The sequence below is a fragment of the Bos indicus x Bos taurus genome, chromosome 26 (genome assembly GCF_003369695.1).
Source record: "Bos indicus x Bos taurus breed Angus x Brahman F1 hybrid chromosome 26, Bos_hybrid_MaternalHap_v2.0, whole genome shotgun sequence".
NCBI classification, from domain to species: Eukaryota; Metazoa; Chordata; class Mammalia; order Artiodactyla; family Bovidae; genus Bos; species Bos indicus x Bos taurus.
In genome coordinates this window covers 46,101,104-46,123,748 of record NC_040101.1, presented here as the reverse complement: position 1 = coordinate 46,123,748, position 22,645 = coordinate 46,101,104, and the positions used below count along the sequence as shown (strand labels likewise).

General features: G+C 36.3%; 1 protein-coding gene across 8 annotated transcripts in view; it reads left to right on the top strand.

Annotated features, from left to right (window-relative positions):
- Positions 1-22,645, top strand: part of PCDH15 (protocadherin related 15) — a 1,046,857-nt gene that overhangs the window by 688,745 nt on the left and 335,467 nt on the right. For all 8 annotated transcript variants that reach the window (XM_027528919.1, XM_027528921.1, XM_027528918.1 and 5 more), the window contains 2 exons: positions 1,511-1,704; positions 15,520-15,652. In XM_027528919.1, the coding sequence (XP_027384720.1) occupies positions 1,511-1,704; positions 15,520-15,652 (327 nt within the window). The remainder of the gene's footprint in view (positions 1-1,510; positions 1,705-15,519; positions 15,653-22,645) is intronic.

Below are 22,645 nucleotides of genomic sequence, written 5' to 3'. Positions count from 1 at the left end.
TTATTAATAGGAAACACATATTTTCCTCTTAGGTATAAACTGAGGCCCGTTTTCCTTTCTTCATCTGTCAAAGGATGAAAACAATAAATTCTGTGACTGTAAAATGTATAAGATTTCCCAGTAGAATCTTAAATTTGGTTCCCTTGAGTGAATTTATACTTATCAGGAAGTTAAGGAGCCTTATTTAACATATTAAATCACGATTACATTAATTTTGCTTTGTAAAGTTAATAATGGTTTTCTCTTTTCATATATAATGATTCAAAGTAGTCTTTAACTACTGGATGTCATTTGTTCCAAAATGATTATGAATATATCCAAATTAGCCTTAAAAATATTCATGTGGTATTATTTAAGGGACTCTGAATTGAGTCCTTTATCTCAAAAAAAGGAAAAAAAATATTGAATTTGATATTTTAATTTTCTAATTAGATATTCTGCAATTGGAGATGTGTTCGTTTGCTTTTCAAAAGGTAATACTCTAAACCTTTTCAGTCTTTTATAAGTCAATGTGAACAAGCTTATAAGAATCTTTCTTAGAGCCATGTGTAAATAAAAAGGATTCCAGGACAAGAGAGTTTCTGGAAGAGGGGAAGGAAAACAATATGACAGGAAAAAACTCAGAGCAAAAGGAAGGATGGTAACAATAAGGGCAAACTTCAGCCATTTCATTTTTTTCCAGGCCTCTGTCCTTAGTAAGGAGAAGGAAATGGCAACCCACTCCAATATTCTTGCCTAGAGAATCCCGTGGACAGAGGAGACTGGTGGGCTGCTGTCCATAGAGTCTCACAGAGTCAGATACGACTGAAGCGACTTAGCATGAATGCATGCATTGGAGAAGGAGATGGCAACCCATTCCAATATTCTTGCCTAGAGAATCCCAGGGACAGAGGAGCCTGGTGGGCTGCCGTCTATGGGTCACAGAGAGTCAGTCGGACACAACTGAAGTGACTTGGCAGCAGCAGCAGTCTATAGTAATGTGCATTTATGTGTTAAAAGCAGGTGATGAGAGAGAGGGAAAAAAAAATCCTATAGGGACATTAGATTCGCTGTTAAGGTTCTCTTTCTTTTTTGGTTTAGTAAATTAAAATAACCCACTCCAGTGTTATTGTTAGAACAACCCACTCCAGCGTTCTTGCCTGGAGAATCCCAGGGACAGGGGAGCCTGGTGGGCTGCCGTCCACAGGGTCGCACAGAGTCGGGCACGACTGAAGCGACTCAGCAGCAGCAGCAGCAGCAGCAAGTTAAAATAAAAATAGCTTTCAAGATTCAAAGCCTTTTATCACTCTCACAAGAACAACAACAAAAAAATCTTTTCTGATGTGATTGCTTCATTATTTGAACACAGTAGCCTAAATTCAAGAAAACAAGAGTGTATGTGATGAGAGAACTTTCTTTACTTACTGTGTGTGTATTTGAAAGCAAGCTTCTTTTGTTGGGGGGAAAAAAAATGACGTGATGGTGAAAAGTTGAGTCCCCAGAGAATTTATGTTGTGATTTTCAATTCCAGCTCACTGCAGTCGACGCAGACGAAGGGTCAAACGGGGAGATCACATATGAAATCCTGGTTGGGGCTCAGGGAGACTTCATCATCAATAAAACAACAGGGCTTATCACCATCGCTCCGGGGGTGGAATTGATGGTTGGACGGACTTACGCGCTCACCGTCCAAGCAGCGGATAATGCTCCTCCAGCAGAGAGAAGGTAATTTATATCAGAACCAATGCAGTCTTTTCATCGGTCTGGTTTAACCCCATAATTAAATTTAAGAAGCGCAGCGAGCATTCTTTTATCTTATAAACATCTAAATTGGACCAGAAAATCAGAGAGACTAGTTTCTCAGGAACTGCATATTCTTCTTTTGTCAAATTGCGGAAAAAGTATGATAAAGTCAAGATTAAGCCACAAAATAATGAACTATGATTCCAAGATGTGAAGGATGCAAGTCTCTGTTGGGAGGGGGAGTGGGAACTGGGAAATATCAGAAGCCCGTGTCCAATATATTATGAAAAGTAAGGTTGCTACTGCGAGCTCATAGATAACGTGCAACACATGATGTCTCAGGGATTTGAAGCCATCCCTCAGTGTCTGGATAATTATTTTTAAATTATATAAATATATATATATATAATTTTATCTAGAAAATCATTATATATAATATAATCATATATATGTATACATATATATATGAGAAAAACATTAAGAGAAAGCAAAGTAAAAAGACTTTCAATTATTACAACTACATTTATTTATTCCCCCACCTGAGATCTTTCTTTTATTTCTTGTTTGTTCCAAATTTCAGGATGCATTTTAAGAAAATGTAAACTTAATATTAATACATTATTGAATCTTTCTAGGAACTTTATGTCTCTTCATTTGCCCATGTTTTCTTTTGTATCCTTTAGTAGATTTTATTTTCAAAAATTTTTTTTACAAATGTCCTATACATTTTTTTAAATTTAATTTAATTTTATTTCTTAACTTAACAATATTTTATTGGTTTTGCCATATATCAACATGAATCTGCCACAGGTATACATGTGTTCCCCATCCTGAACCCTCCTCCCTCCTGCCTCCCCATACCATCCCTCTGGGTCGTCCCAGTGCACCAGCCCCAAGCATCCAGTACCGTGCATAGAACCTGGACTGGCGACTCTTTTCATACATGATATTATACATGTTTCAATGCCATTCTCCCAAATCATCCCACCCTCTCCCTCTCCCACAGAGTCCAAAAGACTGTTCTATACATCATTGTCTCTTCTGCTGTCTCGTATACAGGGTTATTGTTACCATCTTTCTTAATTCCATATATATGCGTTAGTATACTGTATTAGTGTTTTTCTTTCTGGCTTACTTCATTCTATATGGTAGGCTCCAGTTTCATCCACCTCATTAGAACTGATTCAAATGTATTCCTCCATTGTGTATATTTACCACAGCTTTCTTATCCATTCATCTGCTAGTGGACATCTAGGTTGCTTCCATGTCCTGGCTATTATAAACAGTGCTGCGATGAACATTGGGGTACACGTGTCTCTTTCAATTCTGGTTTCCTCAGTCTGTATAGCCAGCAGTGGGATTGCTGGATCATAAGGCAGTTCTATTTCCAGTTTTTTAAGGAATCTCCACACTGTTCTCCATAGTGGCTGTACTAGTTTGCATTCCCACCAACAGTGTAAGAGGGTTCCCTTTTTTCCACACCCACTCCAGCATTTATTGCTTGTAGACTTTTGGATCGCCAGGATGTTTCTCATTTTTTGTTATTGTAAATGGACTCCTTTCTTGTTCTTCTAATTGGCTGACATTTACACATACAAAAGTTATTAACCTATATTAATTTTAACACACTTTCTTAATTCTCATATTTTTATAGCTTTCCAGTTCGTATTTTTATATTATCTAATAATACATTTTAAAAGTAGTGATACTTTGATGTCCTTCTTTTTGTTTATTTTGTTCTCTTTAATTTCATTTGATAGTACTTCCAATAAAAATGTTTGTCTTGATTTTAATTAGGAAGGCCTCCCATGTTTTCCTAGTATATTGGTTTATGGTTAAAAAACATTTTACTATGTTAATAAAGCATTCATCTATTTGTATTTTATTGACTTTTAAAAAATAAGAATGGTCATTTATTCAAGTCAAATAATCCATCAACTATGAAAGCAGTAATGACTTTTCTTTTTGAGCTAATGCTAGGATGACTGATCTTAATACAGTTCTAAAATATATCTATTTTTCATTCCTGATATAAATCCCACTAGGCTTTGGTGTTTTAATCTTGAAATAAACTCCTGGATTATGTTTGTTGGTATCTTATTTAGTGAAATCCATCCATGCTTCTCTTTTTGAGAAACTTTTGTGAAGGCTTTATATAGTTTTTATGATACTACATAGATGAAATAAACAAAAATACAAAGGAACACAAAAAAGAATTAATAAGTCCAACAACAATATGAATTACTTGTATCTCTAAAGTCAATAAATCCAAATTCAATTCTCTGAAAAATAAATAAAAACATAGATAAATTGATAACTATCAGCTAGCCCAGTCAAAGAGTAGGAGAAAGTAGAACTTTGCCTAATAAATTCTGAGAGGGAAATGACATAGAAACAGAAGAAATTGGAAGAATAATTAAGAGACAGCTTTGCTTTAAATAGATGCAAAAACTTAAAAACATGGATAAAATGGATAACTTTTCAAGAAGTTATAATTTACCAAAACCAATTGCAAAGATTAAGAATTCTTAAGAGATCAATTCTGTAGAGGAAAATACTACCCCAAACTATAGCAAGGCAAGAAAGTTTGACAGAACTGTAACAAAACCACTGACCATTAAAACCCCTCCAGAGCAGAAAATTGGACATTATTTTCCCCGAAGCATAACCACGTGAGAGACTTTTCTCTTCACATCCCTCTTATCATTAATCATAGACATTTCATAGAACCCTGTATTTCCTCATTGATACGTCTAGACTGTTCTTTCTCTTGTTTCTCAATATTTTATCTTTTAATCTCATTGCATAAGAATGAATGTACTTTCCAGTCCTCCTTGCTACTCCCATCTGCAGAGGACAGATCCTGCCTCCATTTTCTCCCACTGTTATTTATAAACCTGTAGGTCACTCCGGAAGAGTTTAGTTTTTGCCTGCTTGGCATTCACTTCAACAGTATGTTTGTCAAAAAGCTTAGTGACTTCATTGTCCAGCGTGGTAGAAAGCATCTCCAAATTTGCAGTTGTTTTGGCCAGGATCTCTGGAGCCCTCCTCAGTGCTTATTTTTCAAACTCCAAATATAATCTTGAGCAACAAATCTAAGCTCTAACCTGAAAACATTCAGAAAACAAGAAATCCCACTACTTTCATTAGTAACATCACAGTCTAAGCCATTGTTCTCTCTAGTCTATAGTGTTGAAAACCTCTTCTAATGAGAAGTCTAATTAGACTTCTGCCTGAGCCCCCTTCAGAGTCTCTTCTCAATACAATAGCTTGGGTGATTCTGATAACATAGAACACATCTCTTCCTTTTGCATAGATTTCTAGAGTCTTCACATCTCACTCTGTGTAAAAGGCAACATCATTAAAAGGGCCAGTGGAGCCCAGCCCAGTTTGTCCTGGTAGCAGCCACAGAACACTTCCTCATGTCACCTCTTCACATTTGCCTGGCCTTCTACTGTGTTGTTTGTCTTAGTCCACTCCAGTTATCACACTGGTCTCCTCTCTGTCTCTGAGACTTGCACCCACTTGCAAACCTTTGAACTTGACTTTCATCTCCTTTCAGCCTGCAGTGGTTTTATCCTCAGATTTCTTTGTGGCCTTATTCCTTCAAGGTCATTACCCAATCATCACTTTGTCTGTGAATCCTTTTCTAACAACCTGTTTGCAACTACAACAAGCTCTCAATGCTTTTATAGCCCTTTCCTAGTATTATCTGATGCACTGAAAGTACTACCATGAAATGCACTATATGCATTTTTGTTTAGAGGATGAATTTCATTGTCTGCCTTGCTTCTTCTCCACTAGCTAGTTCAAAAGCATAAGAATCATTGTGGTTCAGTTTTCTCTTTTTCCCAGAAGTCAAAACAATTTCTGAACGCCCTAAGTTCTAAACAAGCATCTTTTTTGTTTCTTTTCCTAGATTTTTAATAAATGTCATTTTGGGTTTTTAAATAGATGAATTGGATTAATAGATGATATGACACAAAACTCAGTTTTTTTTAGAGTTTCCCAAACAAAGAGTTAGATTTGAAATTCTGCCTTCCCAGAAAGTATACACCAGTTCTCTCCTGCTGCTGCTGCTAAGTGGCTTCAGTTGTGTCCGACTCTGTGCGACCCCAGAGACGGCAGCCGACCAGGCTCCCCCTTCCCTAGGATTCTCCAGGCAAGAACACTGGAGTGGGTTGCCATTTCCTTCTCCAATACATGAAAGTGAAAAGTGAAAGTGAAGTTGCTCCTAGTCCCTATTAAATTAAAAAAAAATATATATATATATAGGTGTCTGTGACAGTAAGATTTTCTACCCAGTCCAATAAACCATTTATTACATAACTACCATTTATGAGAGTACAAAGATAAACATAGTAATTGTCATTTGCAGGCCAAAAGAAAAATTACAGTGAATTGTAGAAAGTAGAACTATAAATAAATGAATTTACCATGGTGAAGTTGAGATTGAGGTAAATTCTCAGCTTTCTGGGACATTGATGAGGGCACTTGTCATAACAGGGGAGTATTTAGAAGATCTACTAAACAAGATGAGTTAGGAGAATGAGCAGAGGTTGACCACATTAAAAAATAATAATAATAATAAAGCCCATCACATTATTTATACAATTGGAGAAGTCTGAAATAACTTGGATATTTTGGATTTTAGATATTTTGGATAATTGCAAGTCAGTCAGCAAATCAGTATATTAACTATGATTCAGAGGGTCAGTAGAGTTAAGGGTCATATCATGGAAAATTTAATTTGTTTTCTTCAGAAGCTTGGAGTTATCTAGTCAATGGAAGCAATGGAAGGACTTTAAAACATAAATTCATCTGAGAGAGTTTGGTTTCAGGAAAATCACTCTGGTTCCCCTACAGAAGATAGATTTGAGGGAAGATGAAGCTGAAGGCAGGCTTCCCCAATGGCTCAATGGTAAAGACTCTGCCTGCCAATGTAGGAGCCTCGGGTTTGATCCTTGGGTCATAAAAGTCCCCTGGAGAAGGGAATGGCAACCCACTCCCGTAGTCTTGCCTGGAGAATTCCATGGAAAGAGGAGCTTGGTGGGCTATATAGTCCATGGGGTCACAAAGAATCAGATATGACTTAGCAACTGAACAACAACAAACAGCAAAAGCTGTAGGTAGAGAGATGAGGCAGAACACCTCCCCTAAGAAAACATTGCTGATGGGTTGAACTGGACCATCAGTAAGGAAAAATGGAGAGAAGCAATTATTAAAAATTGAAAGTCTCTCCCAGGTTTTTATCTAAGCTGACTGGTAGCAATGTCAATAAGGCACACATATTTGAGTGAAAGGGAAGAGCTCAATTTCATACACGTTTACTTGTATTTACTTGGAATAAATATATTAATATATTCAAAAAGAAAATGGATATACATGTCTGAATGTGAGAAGACATTCAAGGGCTATATCTTGTGTAGAAACAAATAGAATTCATTTATACAGTGAATAGTTACAGAATCCAAAATGAGAGTCTACGTTTGAATGAATTTAAAATAATAGTGTCATTTATGCTGGGTTATTCTGAAGGGACGTTAAGATGACTGATGCTATTTAATTAATGTGCCAGGGCTAGACATCATGCTAGTGACCTTTATATGTAATTTTTAATCTTAACAAAAAAATTGTAACTCTTGCATAGCTCTATTTATTTTTATAAACCAAAAATAAAAACTGAAAAGGATAACTTACTTGGGTACATGACCCCTTGCCCACATTCATAAAAAAGTGTTGATAACCATAGTAAACAAGAGGTAGAAACATAACTTGAACTCAGGACCCTTAGATTCTAAAATCTTCCCCTTCATTCTGTTTCATATCCATAACCCTTAGTAGTTATTATTCTGGTGAAAAAAATGATAAGATAGTAATAATATTAGTGCTAATTATAAACATAAATATATCTTGTCTTTATTATTTAAAATGTTATTAAAACCCGATAATAGTCATCTATTTTGTAACTTATTTTCATTGAAGATAGTGCTGTACTAAATAGATGTCTAATCTATATGTGCATGCATATTATGATTAATATTTTTAGACAACTTTATTATTTAGTGAGTGAGATTTTAAATTTGCTTTGAAGTTCCGGTTTGCAAGTCATATTGCTGATTTGCCTTGATAAGCCTTTGTTTACAGTAATTTGTAGTCTAACTGGTTTTTACTTAAATCAAATTGTATTCTACTCCTAGAAACAAAGTGGCATTTTCAGAATTTGAATATACAGGTCTTTTCAGTGATATGAGGCATTTATTTGACTTAGTCTCACTGTTTTCTTTATAGACCATGGTTTGGGCACTAAAAGACCACCTTATGATGGTTGATTATCAAGTGGGACCTGCAGAGAGTAAAATCCATATACCTCCATCCTACCTGCCACAATAATGTTATGTTTCCCTAGAATAATGACACTTGCTATTTTCTGGAGGGAAATTAGTCTTTCAGATTGAGTTGATGATTGAACTGAAGAGTTGTGAGGCTTTGCTTTCAGTATTTCTTTTGGAAAAAGATGCCCTTAGAAAATTATGAACATAAAAATATAGATTGTGGCATATTTTACAAACTGATCCAGACGACAGCAGTGACATGTAGACCTAATTAAATGATAACACTAAAAGCAATGATGATTTTCTGTCTTATTCTTTTCTAATAAACAACCTCAATTCTAAATGTCAATAACACTGACTCTCAAAATGAAGATTTATGAATTAACTAGCAGAAGAATTAACTGTTTATATGCTTGTTATTCTAATTGATTAAACTAGCCAAAGAATTAGAGTAAGAGGAGCCATAGTCTATAGTGGTTTTGTTTGGGGGGATTTTCTTTTTTTTCAGTTATTGATAAAACAGAAGAGGACAAAACAAAAGATTTTTAAAAAGTAGTAAGATACGTTAGATAGTGTTTACTTTTTGTCTGTAAGTCTTCTTGTATGTAACTGCATTAAATTAAGTAAATATTTAATCTTAGTATGAGTTAAAGTACTACTATTAAGTATTTATCAAAATGTATAGATAAAATTCAATCCCTTCCCCCAAATATAAAACAAATCATGATAAAACAACTGATGCCTGGCAAGGAATACTTTTTTGATAATCTATTTTCATGGAATTCAAGGTTGTATCTAACTAACACAATATTAAATCACCCATTCTCAAATAAAATTATTTTTCAATTATGAATATATGTATTTTAAAATAACTTCACATTATATATTTAACATTAATAATAAAAAATTTATGGAAGTATTCATTTTAGAAAAATTGTACTGAGTTTCCTCTTGGGAAGCACTAGAAATATAAGACAAGATGAGCTTTTTGCCCTCACAGCATTCATATAGAGGCACTGGTAAATCTGGTTATAGCATAGTATAATTACAAGTGCAGTTTAACTTGGACAGGAAGGAAAATGAGGTATCCTAGCAGAAAAAAACAATAAAAGCAACGATACAGAGACACAGCAAAGTATTGTCTGCTGTGGGAACTGTTAAAATCTATCAACCAATCCCCATTGTTGTTAAACTGAAATTTAAATCAGTAAGTAGAGCACATGAGTACCAGAAGGCTGTGACTCTTGCTCATCTCTCTAGTCTTAATCCCTACCATTGCCCTAATTATATCTTTTTCTTTAGTTGTACAAAAGGTATTGTTTTCTTATTTATTGGTCTCTGAATTTGCACACATGTTTTTCCCTGTCTGTAACGCCCTGTGGTTTTTATACCTACGTGCATCTTGTCCCTGTAACTTTCCCTGAGAAATTTCTCTGAAGTCTTATGTTAGTTTTAAATCTGGGAGTGTTGCTCCTATGGATCCCTGTATGTATTTCCAAAATAATAGAACCTATGAACACTGAAGTGTAAATACAGCTTTTTTATTGTGATATTGGTGAAGACAAAGGAAAAAAAAAGTTAAGCTTTTATTTTGATGATCCTCTTAGAAACAAGGTAGAAATATAGAGTTACAAATAGATACCTCATAGCATGTGTTGACACATTTAAAAGAAAATTACTATACAGACTGTGCAATCTTCTAAATGTCAAGAACATTATCTCAGTACCACTGAGTAGTATTGTCATATCCAAAAAATGTGACTTTTTATTTTCTTAAAAATTATACCGTTTTTGAAGTTAAAGCTTCTTAGGCCTCTCTTCACAACCTCTTTTTATTTATATTTTATTTTGTTCTTAAAAACAAAATGCTATGGGTGAAGTTTGATTCATAATATAAACAATTAAAATTGATTGTGATATTATAGTCTGATCCAAATACTTCAAATTTGTGATTTTCTGTGAGATAACATCCTTCCTTGCAAACCACAGATGTTTTATGCTCTCACACAGAAACATACACACACACATCAGATAATTAAAAAGTCTTGTTTACTTCCCAGTTTTGTTCATGTAGAATGTGGGGAGAAAAGGCAGGCAGATTTTAAATTTGTAAGTTTTGCCTTTGAGTTTGTCTTCTGTTGCTAATTGTCTTCACAACCTTGAATCTCTCACTTAATCTTTCTGATTTTCTAATATTCTTTCATAAAATGAGAGTTAAACTAGATGGTTTCCAGGGTCTTTTAAAAACATATGATTATCTGAGAATTTACACCACCTTTCTTACTCTACTTTGAACTCATTACCAAATGAGAAATAAAAACTTTATGATTTTTGTGTTTATAGATTTATCTACTATAAATCTGACTATATTATAAAAATAAAATTTACATCATATAGATTCTCAGTTTTATGCATTTAAGACTAGCTGTAAAATGTAATACAAAGTGTTCCCATAGAATGTTATTATTTACCTTGTGACTGTCCTGTTTTATGTGCTTAATTAATGATATTGAATTACTAATCTTTATACAGCATTAATGATATTATTTTATTGTTAATACTAATAGGATTCAATTTTAGAAAGCTAACTCTGACACTATATTAACATCAGGGCTAAAAAGAGGATAGAGTTTTAGAAGGCCATAACCATCAAGAAGGTTGGTGCTTATTTCAACTTATTGTAGCAAAGTGCCAGGATGTTAAAGATGAAAAACTTAAGACCTTGAAATATGACCGTACTCAAATAACTCTAAAATCCAAATGTGTGTGTGAGGGGAAAGGGTTGGGAATGATTAGTGATTCTAGCATTTGAATTACTGGAAAGGAGCAAAGGAAGCGAAGAAGTAAGTGCAGATGAAGGAGACAGTCATGATGGACCTTGGTGTTCACTGGCTTGTGCCTTGGGAAATAGAATCTTTTTTTGTTTTGCATTTAATTTTTTGCTTCTCTGTGCCAAATACACAAGCTTCTTATGAGTTAGAAGTCATTACTGTAGGGTTGTGGATGTAAACAGTTTAGTCAAAGGGGGAAGAATAAGGAAATATGTACAGTACAATAAGTTTAGCATAAATTATACCTTTAAGAGCAGAAAGAGACCCATGTTCAGACAAAACTTTTATAAAGTATTCCACACCAGTAAGTTGAAGCTCTAATGAATATCAAAAACAGGAAGGTTCTAGATTTTTGAAAGGAAACTTTGAATTTAGAGTACAGGTGTTTTTTAGGTCAAAAAAGTGAGGGACTCTCTTGCCTCCAGGGTTACTAAGGAGAGTTTTAGGTCAGCTTGTAGAGGAATCCCCTGGACTCCAAACTTAAAAGGCAGGGGAATCTGCATGTTTTACTCCCCATGAACTTCTGGGACCCTGGTCTTCTAAATCAAATTTGTGTGAGAAAAACCTTATATATTCATGGAAAATGTAGATTTCCAGTCCCACACCAAAAGATTAGGATCCAGTATGTCTAAACCCTAACACAACCACAATCCACTCGGGAAAGGAGAGAGGATACTGCACCTGTAGATTTTAGCTTAGAAAAGTGGAAAAATGCAATTAAAATGTAAAATATTTAAAGGGATATGAATAAGATAAATGCAAGCTTATTAATTCCACTTCAAAGAATAGAATAAGAAACCTTATTTTGAATAGTTATCAATAATAACTGATATATGTATGTTTTTCAGTATGTACTTCCCTGGCATCTCAGATGGTAAAGAATCTCCCTGTGATTCTGGAGACCTGGGTTTGATCCCTTGGTCGTGGAGATCCCATGGAAAAAGGATTGGCTACCCGCTACAGTGTTCTCGCCTGGAGAATTCCATGGACAGAAGAGCCTGATGGGCTACAGTCCATGAGGTCCCAGAGTCAGACACACCTGAGCAGCTAACACTTTCACTTGACTTCATATATTTATATATACATACATACACATGTGCACAACCACACACACATATTTAACCCTTATGCTAATCTTAATGTTATTATTATATTTAGTTATCAGATGCAGATCAGATCAGATCAGTCAGTCGCTCAGTCGTGTCCAACTCTTTGCGACCCCATGAATTGCAGCACACCAGGCCTCCTAGTCCATCACCAACTCCCGGAGTTCACTGAGACTCACGTCCATCGAGTCAGTGATGCCATTCAGTCATCTCATCCTCTGTCGTCCCCTTCTCCTCCTGCCCCCAATCCCTCCCAGCATCAGAGTCTTTTCCAATGAGTCAACTCTTCGCATGAGGTGGCCAAAGTACTGGAGTTTCAGATAGTGAAACTGAAAGAAGTCAGTTGCCTATGATCATATCTGGTAGCATCAAAATTTTAACCTAGGAATGTGTGGTTAAAAATCCAGTGCTCAACATTGCTCAGCTAGGATTATTATCAATATGGTGGAGGGTAAATGTTATTGGGTTTATTATGCACAGAGGATGTGCCAGCAGCAAAAAGGAAGAAATAGTAAAATGTGTGAATCACTTTATATGTAACAAACACTAAGAAAATAACTCAGAATGATGAAGGGTAATATTAGCAGTAATGTTTATCTTGGGATGGCTGTTGGAATGAGATCACCACCTGGGAGAATAATATGCCCACTCATACTGACAATTACTTTATTCCCACATAATGAAAAGTGGGGCTCTTTGCACACTAAAATTTTTAACTTCCTGATATTTCTCTTTTTCAACTATCCATTATAGTTGTTGTTTAGTCACTGAGTCATGTCTGACTCTTTTGCGATCCCGTGGACTGTATATAACCTGCAAGGCTCCTCTCTCCATGGAATTGCCCAGGCAAGAATACTGGCATGGATTACCATTTCCTTCTCTAGGGGATCTTCCCGGCTCAGGGATCAAATTTGGGTTTCCTGCATGGCGGGGGGGGTTCTATACCACTGAGCCACCAGGGAATCCCGCCATTATAGTACTGATAAGGGTAAACTTGATACCTCTAAGTTTATAAGCAACATTTCACCATCCATTTTAACCTACTTTAAACATCTTACCCTTAAAACACGAATTGTAAAAAAAAAAATTAGAAAAGCAATTATATTTTGATTAATTTTAATGGTGAATTTTAATAATCAGATGATATCAGAGCAAGAAATAATGCAGATGCATTAACTAATTATGAAGTCTAAAAGATTTTAATTTAGATTGAGATTGCTTTGGAACAATATTGTGGTAAATATAAGTATGAATTTTTTTAAGTCACTGCAAATTTTTAGAGGTACTTAGTATTCTACAGGTATCTATTCTACTGAGAATATGTTCAGAAAAGATTTAAACTTAGGCATATTATAAGGTGATAAGCTAAAAAAAATATTTTCTTTGCCAATAAACTGTGGAAAATTCTGAAAGAGGTGGGAATACCAGACCACCTGACCAACCTCTTGAGAAACCTATATGCAGGTCAGGAAGCAACAGTTAGAACTGGACATGGAACAACAGACTGGTTCCAGATAGAAAAATGAGTACGTCAAGGCTGTATATTGTTACCCTGCTTATTTAACTTATATGCAGAGTACATCGTGAGAAACGCTGGGCTGGAAGAAGCACAAGCTGGTATCAAGATTGCCGGGAGAAATATCAATAACCTCAGAAATGCAGATGACACCACCCTTATGGCAGAAAGTGAAGAGGAACTAAAAAGCCTCTTGATGAAAGTGAAAGAGGAAAGTGAAAAAGTTGGCTTAAAGCTCTACATTCAGAAAACTAAGATCATGGCATCTGGTCCCATCATTTCATGGGAAATAGATGGGGAAACAGTGGAAACAGTGTCAGACTTTTTATTTTGGGGGGCTCCAAAATCACTGCAGATGGTGACTGCAGCCATGAAATTAAAAGACGCTTACTCCTTGGAAGGAAAGTTATGACAAACATAGATAGCATATTCAAAAGCAGAGACATTACTTTGCCAACAAAGGTTCGTCTAGTCAAGGCTATGGTTTTTTCCAGTAGTCATGTATGAATGTGAGAGTTGAACTGTGAAGAAAGCTGAACGCTGAAGAATTGATGCTTTTGAATTATGGTGTTGGAGAAGACACTTGAGAGTCCCTTGGACTGCAAGGAGATCCAACCAGTCCATTCTGAAGGAGATCAGCCCTGGGATTTCTTTGGAAGGAATGATGCTAAAGCTGAAACTCCAGTACTTTGGCCAACTCATGCGAAGAGTTGACTCATTGGAAAAGACTCTGATGCTGGGAGGGATTGGGGGCAGGATGAGAAGGGGACTACAGAGGATGAGATGGCTGGATGGCATCACTGACTCGATGGACGTGAGTCTGAGTGAACTCTGGGAGTTGGTAATGGACTAGGAGGCCTGGTGTGCTGCAATTCATGAGGTGGCAAAGAGTTGGACAGGACTGAGTGACTGAACTGAACTGAACTGATGATCTGTATTTCTCTTAAGAGCTTTCAAAGTAAACAAATATAGATTAATAATCTCAGAAAAATGTTTTCAGTAACATGTTTTTAACTGATGCACTTAAAGATTTTTGGGCTACTTTAAGAAAATTTTGGCCCCCAAATAGAAACTATAAGAAATGTGTTTTGAATAAAAAGGCATGATTTTGTTAAAATAAGTTAAAGCATACACTCAGGCAATGGTGGCATGTTTTTATGATAGAATACTAACTTTGTAAACCCCAGGTCTCATTAATATAGTCTAGACTACGTTTCTTCTGTACCAATCTTGAATATGTTGCTTCTTCAGCTTTTGCCACTTAAGGAAATTTCAGAGTTTAGATATATCAATAAAGGTGATTATATCAATGCTAATGGTTTTGTCCTTCTAATAGTAGAATAACTTGTGTCCCTCAAAAACAAATGTCCATCGATCTAAGCCTTCAGTTAAATCTAACTTCCAAATTTTTATATTATACTCTTTAAAGAAGACTTAAAAACAGATTTGGTATTGTTTGCAACTATTTTACACAACTGTTACTTTATGATCCTGACTCTTGACATGCATTTCATTAAGCCATTGATGTCAGCAATAAAGCTAATAAAACACAGCCCATATTTTGTTTTCTGTGTTATTTTAATCAATACTCCCTCTGCTGGTTTAATAGGAAGAAATCCCCAAGGACAGCTCTTATTACCAAATATTTAGAGTAGTTTTTTTGCTATTAGAGAAGCATTACAAAATAAAGTCAAAAGTCAAGGCAATTTAATTCATTACCTCTATTTGCACAGTTATTTCTTTTTAATTCACACTATTAATCTAAGTAGGAAAAATCCATACCTGAGACATGTTTTTTTTTTCCTTTTGCTAAGATAATTTCATAAAAACATCATCTTTTGGTAGTAGCTTTTGTTTTTCCACCCTTTTATTCTGAATTGCTTTATTATTTCCCATAAAAATTCAGAATTTCTCTCTCCTGTAAACCCAACAACAGAATATCAAATGCACTCTGTCATTAAATGTGATGTAGATTTTTACCCGTCTTGTTTGCTTCTCTTTCTCTGCAGGCATTCCATCTGCACTGTGTACATTGAAGTGCTTCCTCCAAATAATCAAAGCCCTCCTCGCTTTCCCCAGCTGATGTATAGCCTTGAAATCAGTGAGGCCATGAGGATCGGTGCTGTTTTATTAAATCTACAGGTATGCTCCTTAGTTTACATATAAAATTCTAGCAACAACCTTGAAGGCTAATGGGTTTAATATCCATGCAAGAAGGGAGAAAACCTCACATGTCACTTACACTCTGATGAATGACAATTCCATCTGGAAAGGAAAGTAGGGATAATATGGATGGAGGGTTTCCACAGCAAATCTATTCTATTGATTGCCACTATTGAAGCACTAACGTTAGCTGGCAGGAATTAGCTGCAGTCATCACAAGAGGGAATGAAAGGATTGGAAGCATGCACTTGAATATCTTATACTTTGCATCCAAAGTGTTTGCAGCTGACTCTTGTGTTCTGTCTTGGATTCCTTTGCCCCAGCAGGATTTATTTTTGCTGCAGTGTTCAGTATAGAAAATGACTTTAGATTCACCAACTGATGGTAGACATTCTAATTCAGAGGTAGACAATTTTATTTTGTGACCATGGGAAAACCTTGTAATTGCTGTGCCTCAGTTTATTTGTTTAGATGAAGGGGGTAGATTTAGGTGATATTTCCATTTGCAGCTCTTGATACTTGGGCATATGAGTTACTTGCAGAATGATAGCTTGATTTTCACAATTTATATATTCCTGGCTAAAGCATATTTGGCCAGAAAATGCTATATTTTCAACTGAACCTACAGTTTCAAGTTGGGCTACTTGTACTGTTGATGATAACTGTCACTTGCTATAAAACTCATGAGTGCAAGACATTACTTTATCTACGGATATTCAGAGGACAGAGAATTTATCATCTCCTAGTGTTATATGGGAATAGCAGGAGTTGCTGACATGAGAATTCAGGAAGCTGCCTTTGAAGATTAGAAGAGTTGTTTTTTGTTTTTTTGTTTTTTTCTTCAAATATGATGATTTAGGAAAATCCCAGCATTGATCTTTGTCATCAAATGAGATGACATGAGGCATCTTGCAATCCTTTTTGAATACAGACACCCTCTCTCTCAAACCCTGATGATATAAAATTAAAGGTTCCACCGAATGTTTACACTAGAAGGAGTGCTGAAAATAATGAAACATATCAACCTCATTATCTAAATGTGGGAAATGAATCTTATAGAAAGTAAATGGGGCCTAAATCAGTTGATGAAATTATCAACATTTCCAAAACAAAGCTCATTCTGTTATACCCCGCTCATTTTCTGAGGCTGCTAAAATTCTGGCTGGCATTACCAGATACTTCTTTTTACCTCTGCTCTTTTCTCTATTTTATTGCTTTTTATCTAGGTAACTAGAGTGAATTTACTTCTGTTGGTCATTTACTATTAAAACATAGGGAAATAAAATTATATAAAAGTAAATATATTAGTAATAAGGAAATTTGGGGGATTTTAATGGATAAAGTAGGCTTCCTTGGTGGCTCAAACAATAGAGAATCTGCCTGCAATGCAGGAGACCCGGATTCGATCCCTGGTCCTAGAAGATCCCCTGGAAAATGAAAAGTCTCTCCATTCCAGTATTCTTGCCTGAGTCCCTTGGACTGCAGGAGATCAAACCAGTCAATCGTAAAGGAAATCAACTCTGAATATTCATTGGAAGGACTGATGGTGAAGCTGAAGCTACAATACTTTGGCGACCTCCTACAAAGAGCCAAGTCACTGAAAAAGACCCTGATGCTAGGAAAGATTGAGGGCAGGAGGAGAAGCTGATGGCAGAGGATGAGATGGTTGTGTGGCATCACTGACTCAAAGGACATGAGTTTGAGCACACTCTGGGAGATAATGAAGGATAAGGTAGCCTGGTGTTCTGTATAGTCCATGGGATCGCAAAGAGTTGGAAGTGACCAAGTGACTGAACAAAATAAAAAAAAAAAAAAATCCTGTAGCTTCTTTAGGAGAAATAAAACATTTAGTTGAGTCATATAAATGATAAAATATAGAAAACCAAATATTAAATATTACATTTATAGAATAATGAAAATTTTTGTTTACCTATAATGGGAATTTATTTTGTTTAAACAAAAAGTAAAGAAAAATAAATCTTAGATTTGTAAGTTCAGGCCAAGGAATTGTACATGTTTAACATTTAAATATTTCTTCAGAATGTGCCTTTGTATAATTTAACTTTCTGTAAGTTAGATATAATTTTACTTCTAAAATGGCTCTGGTTTCATTTCAAATCCCAGAAATATCTTGGAACCGTAGTACAGGAGAATAATTCTACCTGTGAGTTAAAGATGAAAAGGAGTTGGCCTTTTTCATATCTCAAATTTCTCTAGTACAAAAGCTGAGAAAATACTTGAAGTGACATTTCTATTCACCCTTTGTGCTTCTGGTAGAAGAGAAAGAAAAGATGCCAATTGCGATGGCAGTCTCTATTAGAAAGAAAAGATGCCAATTGCAATGGCAGTCTCTATTACAAAGAACTAGGGTGACACCATCAAGGCATTTTTTATAGGCCACCAACCATACACTTTTGCTCATGATCAACTCAGACTGAATTTAAACTAGTGACCTAAAGTTGAAAAGCTCTGTCAAATTACTCTCGCAAAGTCTTCTAATAACAGAATGTATTAGAGGTACTTCTGGATACATTCTCATCTTTTCCACACACAGCACTGCCCACTGCTGACTCACAGCTCAATTTAGAAAGATAGGATTTATGGAGAAATATATTTTCGAAGATAACAGAAGACTGACTTCAAAATAATCTGTTTTGACTGAGATCAAAGTGGTTTCTTTTCAGACAACAATCTTTGTTTCCCTCCCCAGCCCCTTTCCTTTCCTCTTGTAAGTATTTTCCTTTCGTTCTTTCTAAAAGTTGTTCGGGAGGCTGTGATTTTCCTCAAAATATCCTATTAAGGATATTTTGCCTAGCTGCTTTTTTGATGGCATTTCATGGAGGAAAATATTACCGGGAGCTTTTATTTTTTCAAACTTGTTGTGCTGATCAGCTTTAGTATTAGGTGGGACTTTTTCTTCCAGAATTGGTCAGATCTTGCTCTAAAGCATGTTCCTCCTTTGTAATTCTGAACTAACAGTGAAGCCTGTGAGACTGGTGTGCTGGTGCCAGAGCACACACTGGGATCCTGAAAACAGGCTGTGTGCCTCTCTCCCCAGTTTTGTTTGCTTATGTCACAATGCTAGCTTGAAATGGCCCATGGTGGGTGTTTTTATGCCATCAAAACTAGCAAATGCAATGAATCAGTACCCTCCAGTCCAGATCAGTAGTTAAACTTTTGCTTACACACCATTGGATTTGGAGCAAACTTCTCAAGATTCAGATCACTAAAATGTGTTGACTCTAGCAGCTTTCTGCATCTTTGTCCCTCTGAAATTTTGATCTACTTCCATCACTTTAAAGATGAGAGCTATGCTTCCAAATGTGACTCTATATTATACTCAAATACGATAGGTCTCAGCTTATTTTATCCATATAAAAGCATTTTTTTGCTTTCAAATTACCCTTATAATTTATTACTTACATTCTCATCAACTGTTTGACACATCCCTGTTACCACTAGTAGAATCCTTTCTTACACATGGATTCTCCTTGTACCATCACCATCATCATCATACTCATATAATAATAATAGCTATATAATAACACTTATGTGGAACTTAGTGAGGCATGACTACTTCCAATAATCATGTACAGATGTGAGAGATGGACTATAAACAATTCTGAGCACTTAAGAATTGATACCTTTAAATTGTGGTGCTAGAGAAGATTCTTGAGAGTCCCTTGGACTGCAAGGAGATCAAACCAGTCAATCCTAAAGTAAATCAACCCTGGTATTCATTGGATGCTGAAGCGGAAGCTCCAGTACTTTGGCCAGCTGATGAGAAGAGCTGACTCATTGGAAAGGACCCTGATGCTGGGAAAGATTGCAGGCAGGAGGAGAAGGGGATGACAGAGGCTGAGATGACTGGATGGCATCACTGACTCAATGAACATGAGTTTGAGCAAACTCTGGGAGATGATGAAGGACAGGCAAGCCTCATGTGCTGCAGTCCATGGGTTACAAAAAGTTGGACATGACTGAACGACTGAACAACAGCAGCAACAATGAGGCAAGCACTATTTAAGTTCTTTTTTTTATTTTATTTTTAAACTTTACATAATTGTATTAGTTTTTCCAAATATCAAAATGAATCCGCCACAGGTATACATGTGTTCCCCATCCTGAACCCTCCTCCCTCCTCCCTCCCCATACCATCCCTCTGGGTCGTCCCAGTGCACTAGCCCCAAGCATCCAGTATCATGCATCGAACCTGGACTGGCATCTCGTTTCATACATGATATTTTACATGTTTCAATGCCATTCTCTCAAATATCCCCACCCTCTCCCTCTCCCATAGAGTCCATAAGACTGACCTATACATCAGCGTCTCTTTTGCTGTCTCGTACACAGGGTTATTGTTACCATCTTTCTAAATTCCATATATATGCTTTATTATACTATATTGGTGTTTTTCCTTCTGGCTTACTTCACTCTGTATAATAGGCTCCAGTTTCATCCACCTCATTAGAACTGATTCAAATGTTTTCTTTTTAACGGCTGAGTAATACTCCATTGTGTATATGTACCACTGCTTTCTTATCCATTCATCTGCTGATGGACATCTAGGTTGCTTCCAAGTCCTGGCTATTATAAACAGTGCTGCGATGAACATTGGGGTACATGTGTCTCTTTCCCTTCTGGTTTCCTCAGTGTGTATGCCCAGCAGTGGGATTGCTGGATCATAAGGCAGTTCTATTTCCAGTTTTTTAAGGAATCTCCACACTGTTCTCCATAGTGGCTGTACTAGTTTGCATTCCCACCAACAGTGTAAGAGGGTTCCCTTTTCTCCACACCCTCTCCAGCATTTATTATTTGTAGACTTTTGGATCGCAGCCATTCTGACTGGTGTGAAATGGTACCTCATAGTGGTTTTGATTTGCATTTCTCTGATAATAAGTGATGTTGAGCATCTTTTCATGTGTTTGTTAGCCCTCTGTATGTCTTCTTTGGAGAAATGCCTATTTAGTTCTTTGGCCCATTTTTTGATTGGGTCATTTATTTTTCTGGAGTTGAGCTGTAGGAGTTGCTTGTATATTTTTGAGATTAGTTGTTTGTCAGTTGCTTCATTTGCTACTATTTCTCCCATTCTGAAGGCTGCCTTTTCACCTTGCTAATAGTTTCCTTTGATGTGCAGAAGCTTTTAAGGTTAATTAGGTCCCATTTGTTTATTTTTGCTTTTATTTCCAATATTCTGGGAGGTGGGTCATAGAGGATCCTGCTGTGATGTATGTCAGAGAGTGTTTTGCCTACGTTTTCCTCTAGGAGTTTTATAGTTTCTGGTCTTATGTTGAGATCTTTAATCCATTTTGAGTTTATTTTTGTGTATGGTGTTAGAAAGTGTTCTAGTTTCATTCTTTTACAAGTGGTTGACCAGTTTTCCCAGCACCACTTGTTAAAGAGATTGTCTTTAATCCATTGTATATTCTTGCCTCCTTTGTCAAAGATAAGGTGTCCATATGTGCGTGGATTTATCTCTGGGCTTTCTAAGTTCTTAATTGTCTCAGTAAGGACTGCCAGGTTTATATTATACACTCACACTCAAAATTTCAACAATTAGTAACATAAAGTGTTATTTCCTACACACAGTGTGTCCATCATGAATCAATTCTAGCTCTGAAAAAAAAATTCTACCCCTATTCTTCATGATTTTCACTCTATTTCAGAATAGTGGAACAGCCTCTACCTGGGACAGTGTTGTTCCTGTGACAGACTGAAAAGAGAGGCACAATAAACCACATGCTGTCACATAATGCTTCTTCTGGAAGTAACACAGGACCCTTCTACCCACATTTCCTTCACCAAACAAGGTCACAATTCTGCTAGTGATTCAATTATGGCAAGGATGTATAATCCTATCACTAGAAAGTGAAGTCGCTCAGTCATGTGGGACTCTGCGACCCCATGGACTGTAGCCTACCAGGCTTCTAAGTCCATGGAATTTTCCAGGCAAGAGTACTGGAGCAGTTTGCCATTTCCTTCTCCAAGCGATCTTCCTGACCCAGGCATTGAACCCAGGTCTCCCGCATTGCAGGCAGGCGCTTTACCTAGAGGCAGACATTAATTACATGGCTATGTCTGATGTCAAGAGCCATGACTTCTTTTGGTACAGCCTTTGCTTTCCAAATCACTGCACACAGCAGCCTTGCTAAATGATTCATAACTGCCTAACATAATTTCCCATCCTTGCAACAAGCAATAACAGTTTCCTTACCTCCTTATCTTGATGTCACTGTTATTTATTTTTGGGGGGGCTGTTTATTATGGTACAATCCAATTTTAAGCACTAAATTGTGAATTAGTTAAAATGTCTAGGATTTTGTTGCCAAATTTCACATTCTGTGCCCATCTCAGGTTGGTAGTGACTGCTATATTCAGTCTGCATTTTGAAACTCAGAGTAATGGAGCTGCCTCTGTCTATAATTTTATTGATCTCTTGACTGAAGGCAATATTTGCAGTGGAAACACAACAAAACCCAACACAGCAAAAAGCAAAACCTAGTTATTTGCTATTACCCATCAAAGAGTAGGACACAATTGAGCAACTGAACAGCTACCACCACAAAGGAATGATGCACATAATATCTATTCGTACACCGGCCCCACTGGTGGAAAAAATCACAGGGATACTTCTGAGTTAATAGGTCAAGAATGTAAAATCTTCACATAGGCAAATAATTGCACAAGTTCATGGCAAAAGTCAGTGATGAATGTCTTATTTTCCCTAAGAAAGGACTGCTAATAGTTTCAAAATATTTACTTTGAGCACTAAAATATATAAGTAAACAAATAAATGGGCTTCCTAGGTGGTGCTAGTGGTAAAGAGTCTGCCTGCCAATGCAGGAGATGCAAGAGATGTGGGTTCGATCTCTGGGTTGGAAAGATCCCTTGGAGAAGGAAATGGCAACCCTTTCCAGTATTTGTGTTAAGAAATTGTAAGGAAAGGACAAAATCCCAGCATTATAGTTCAAC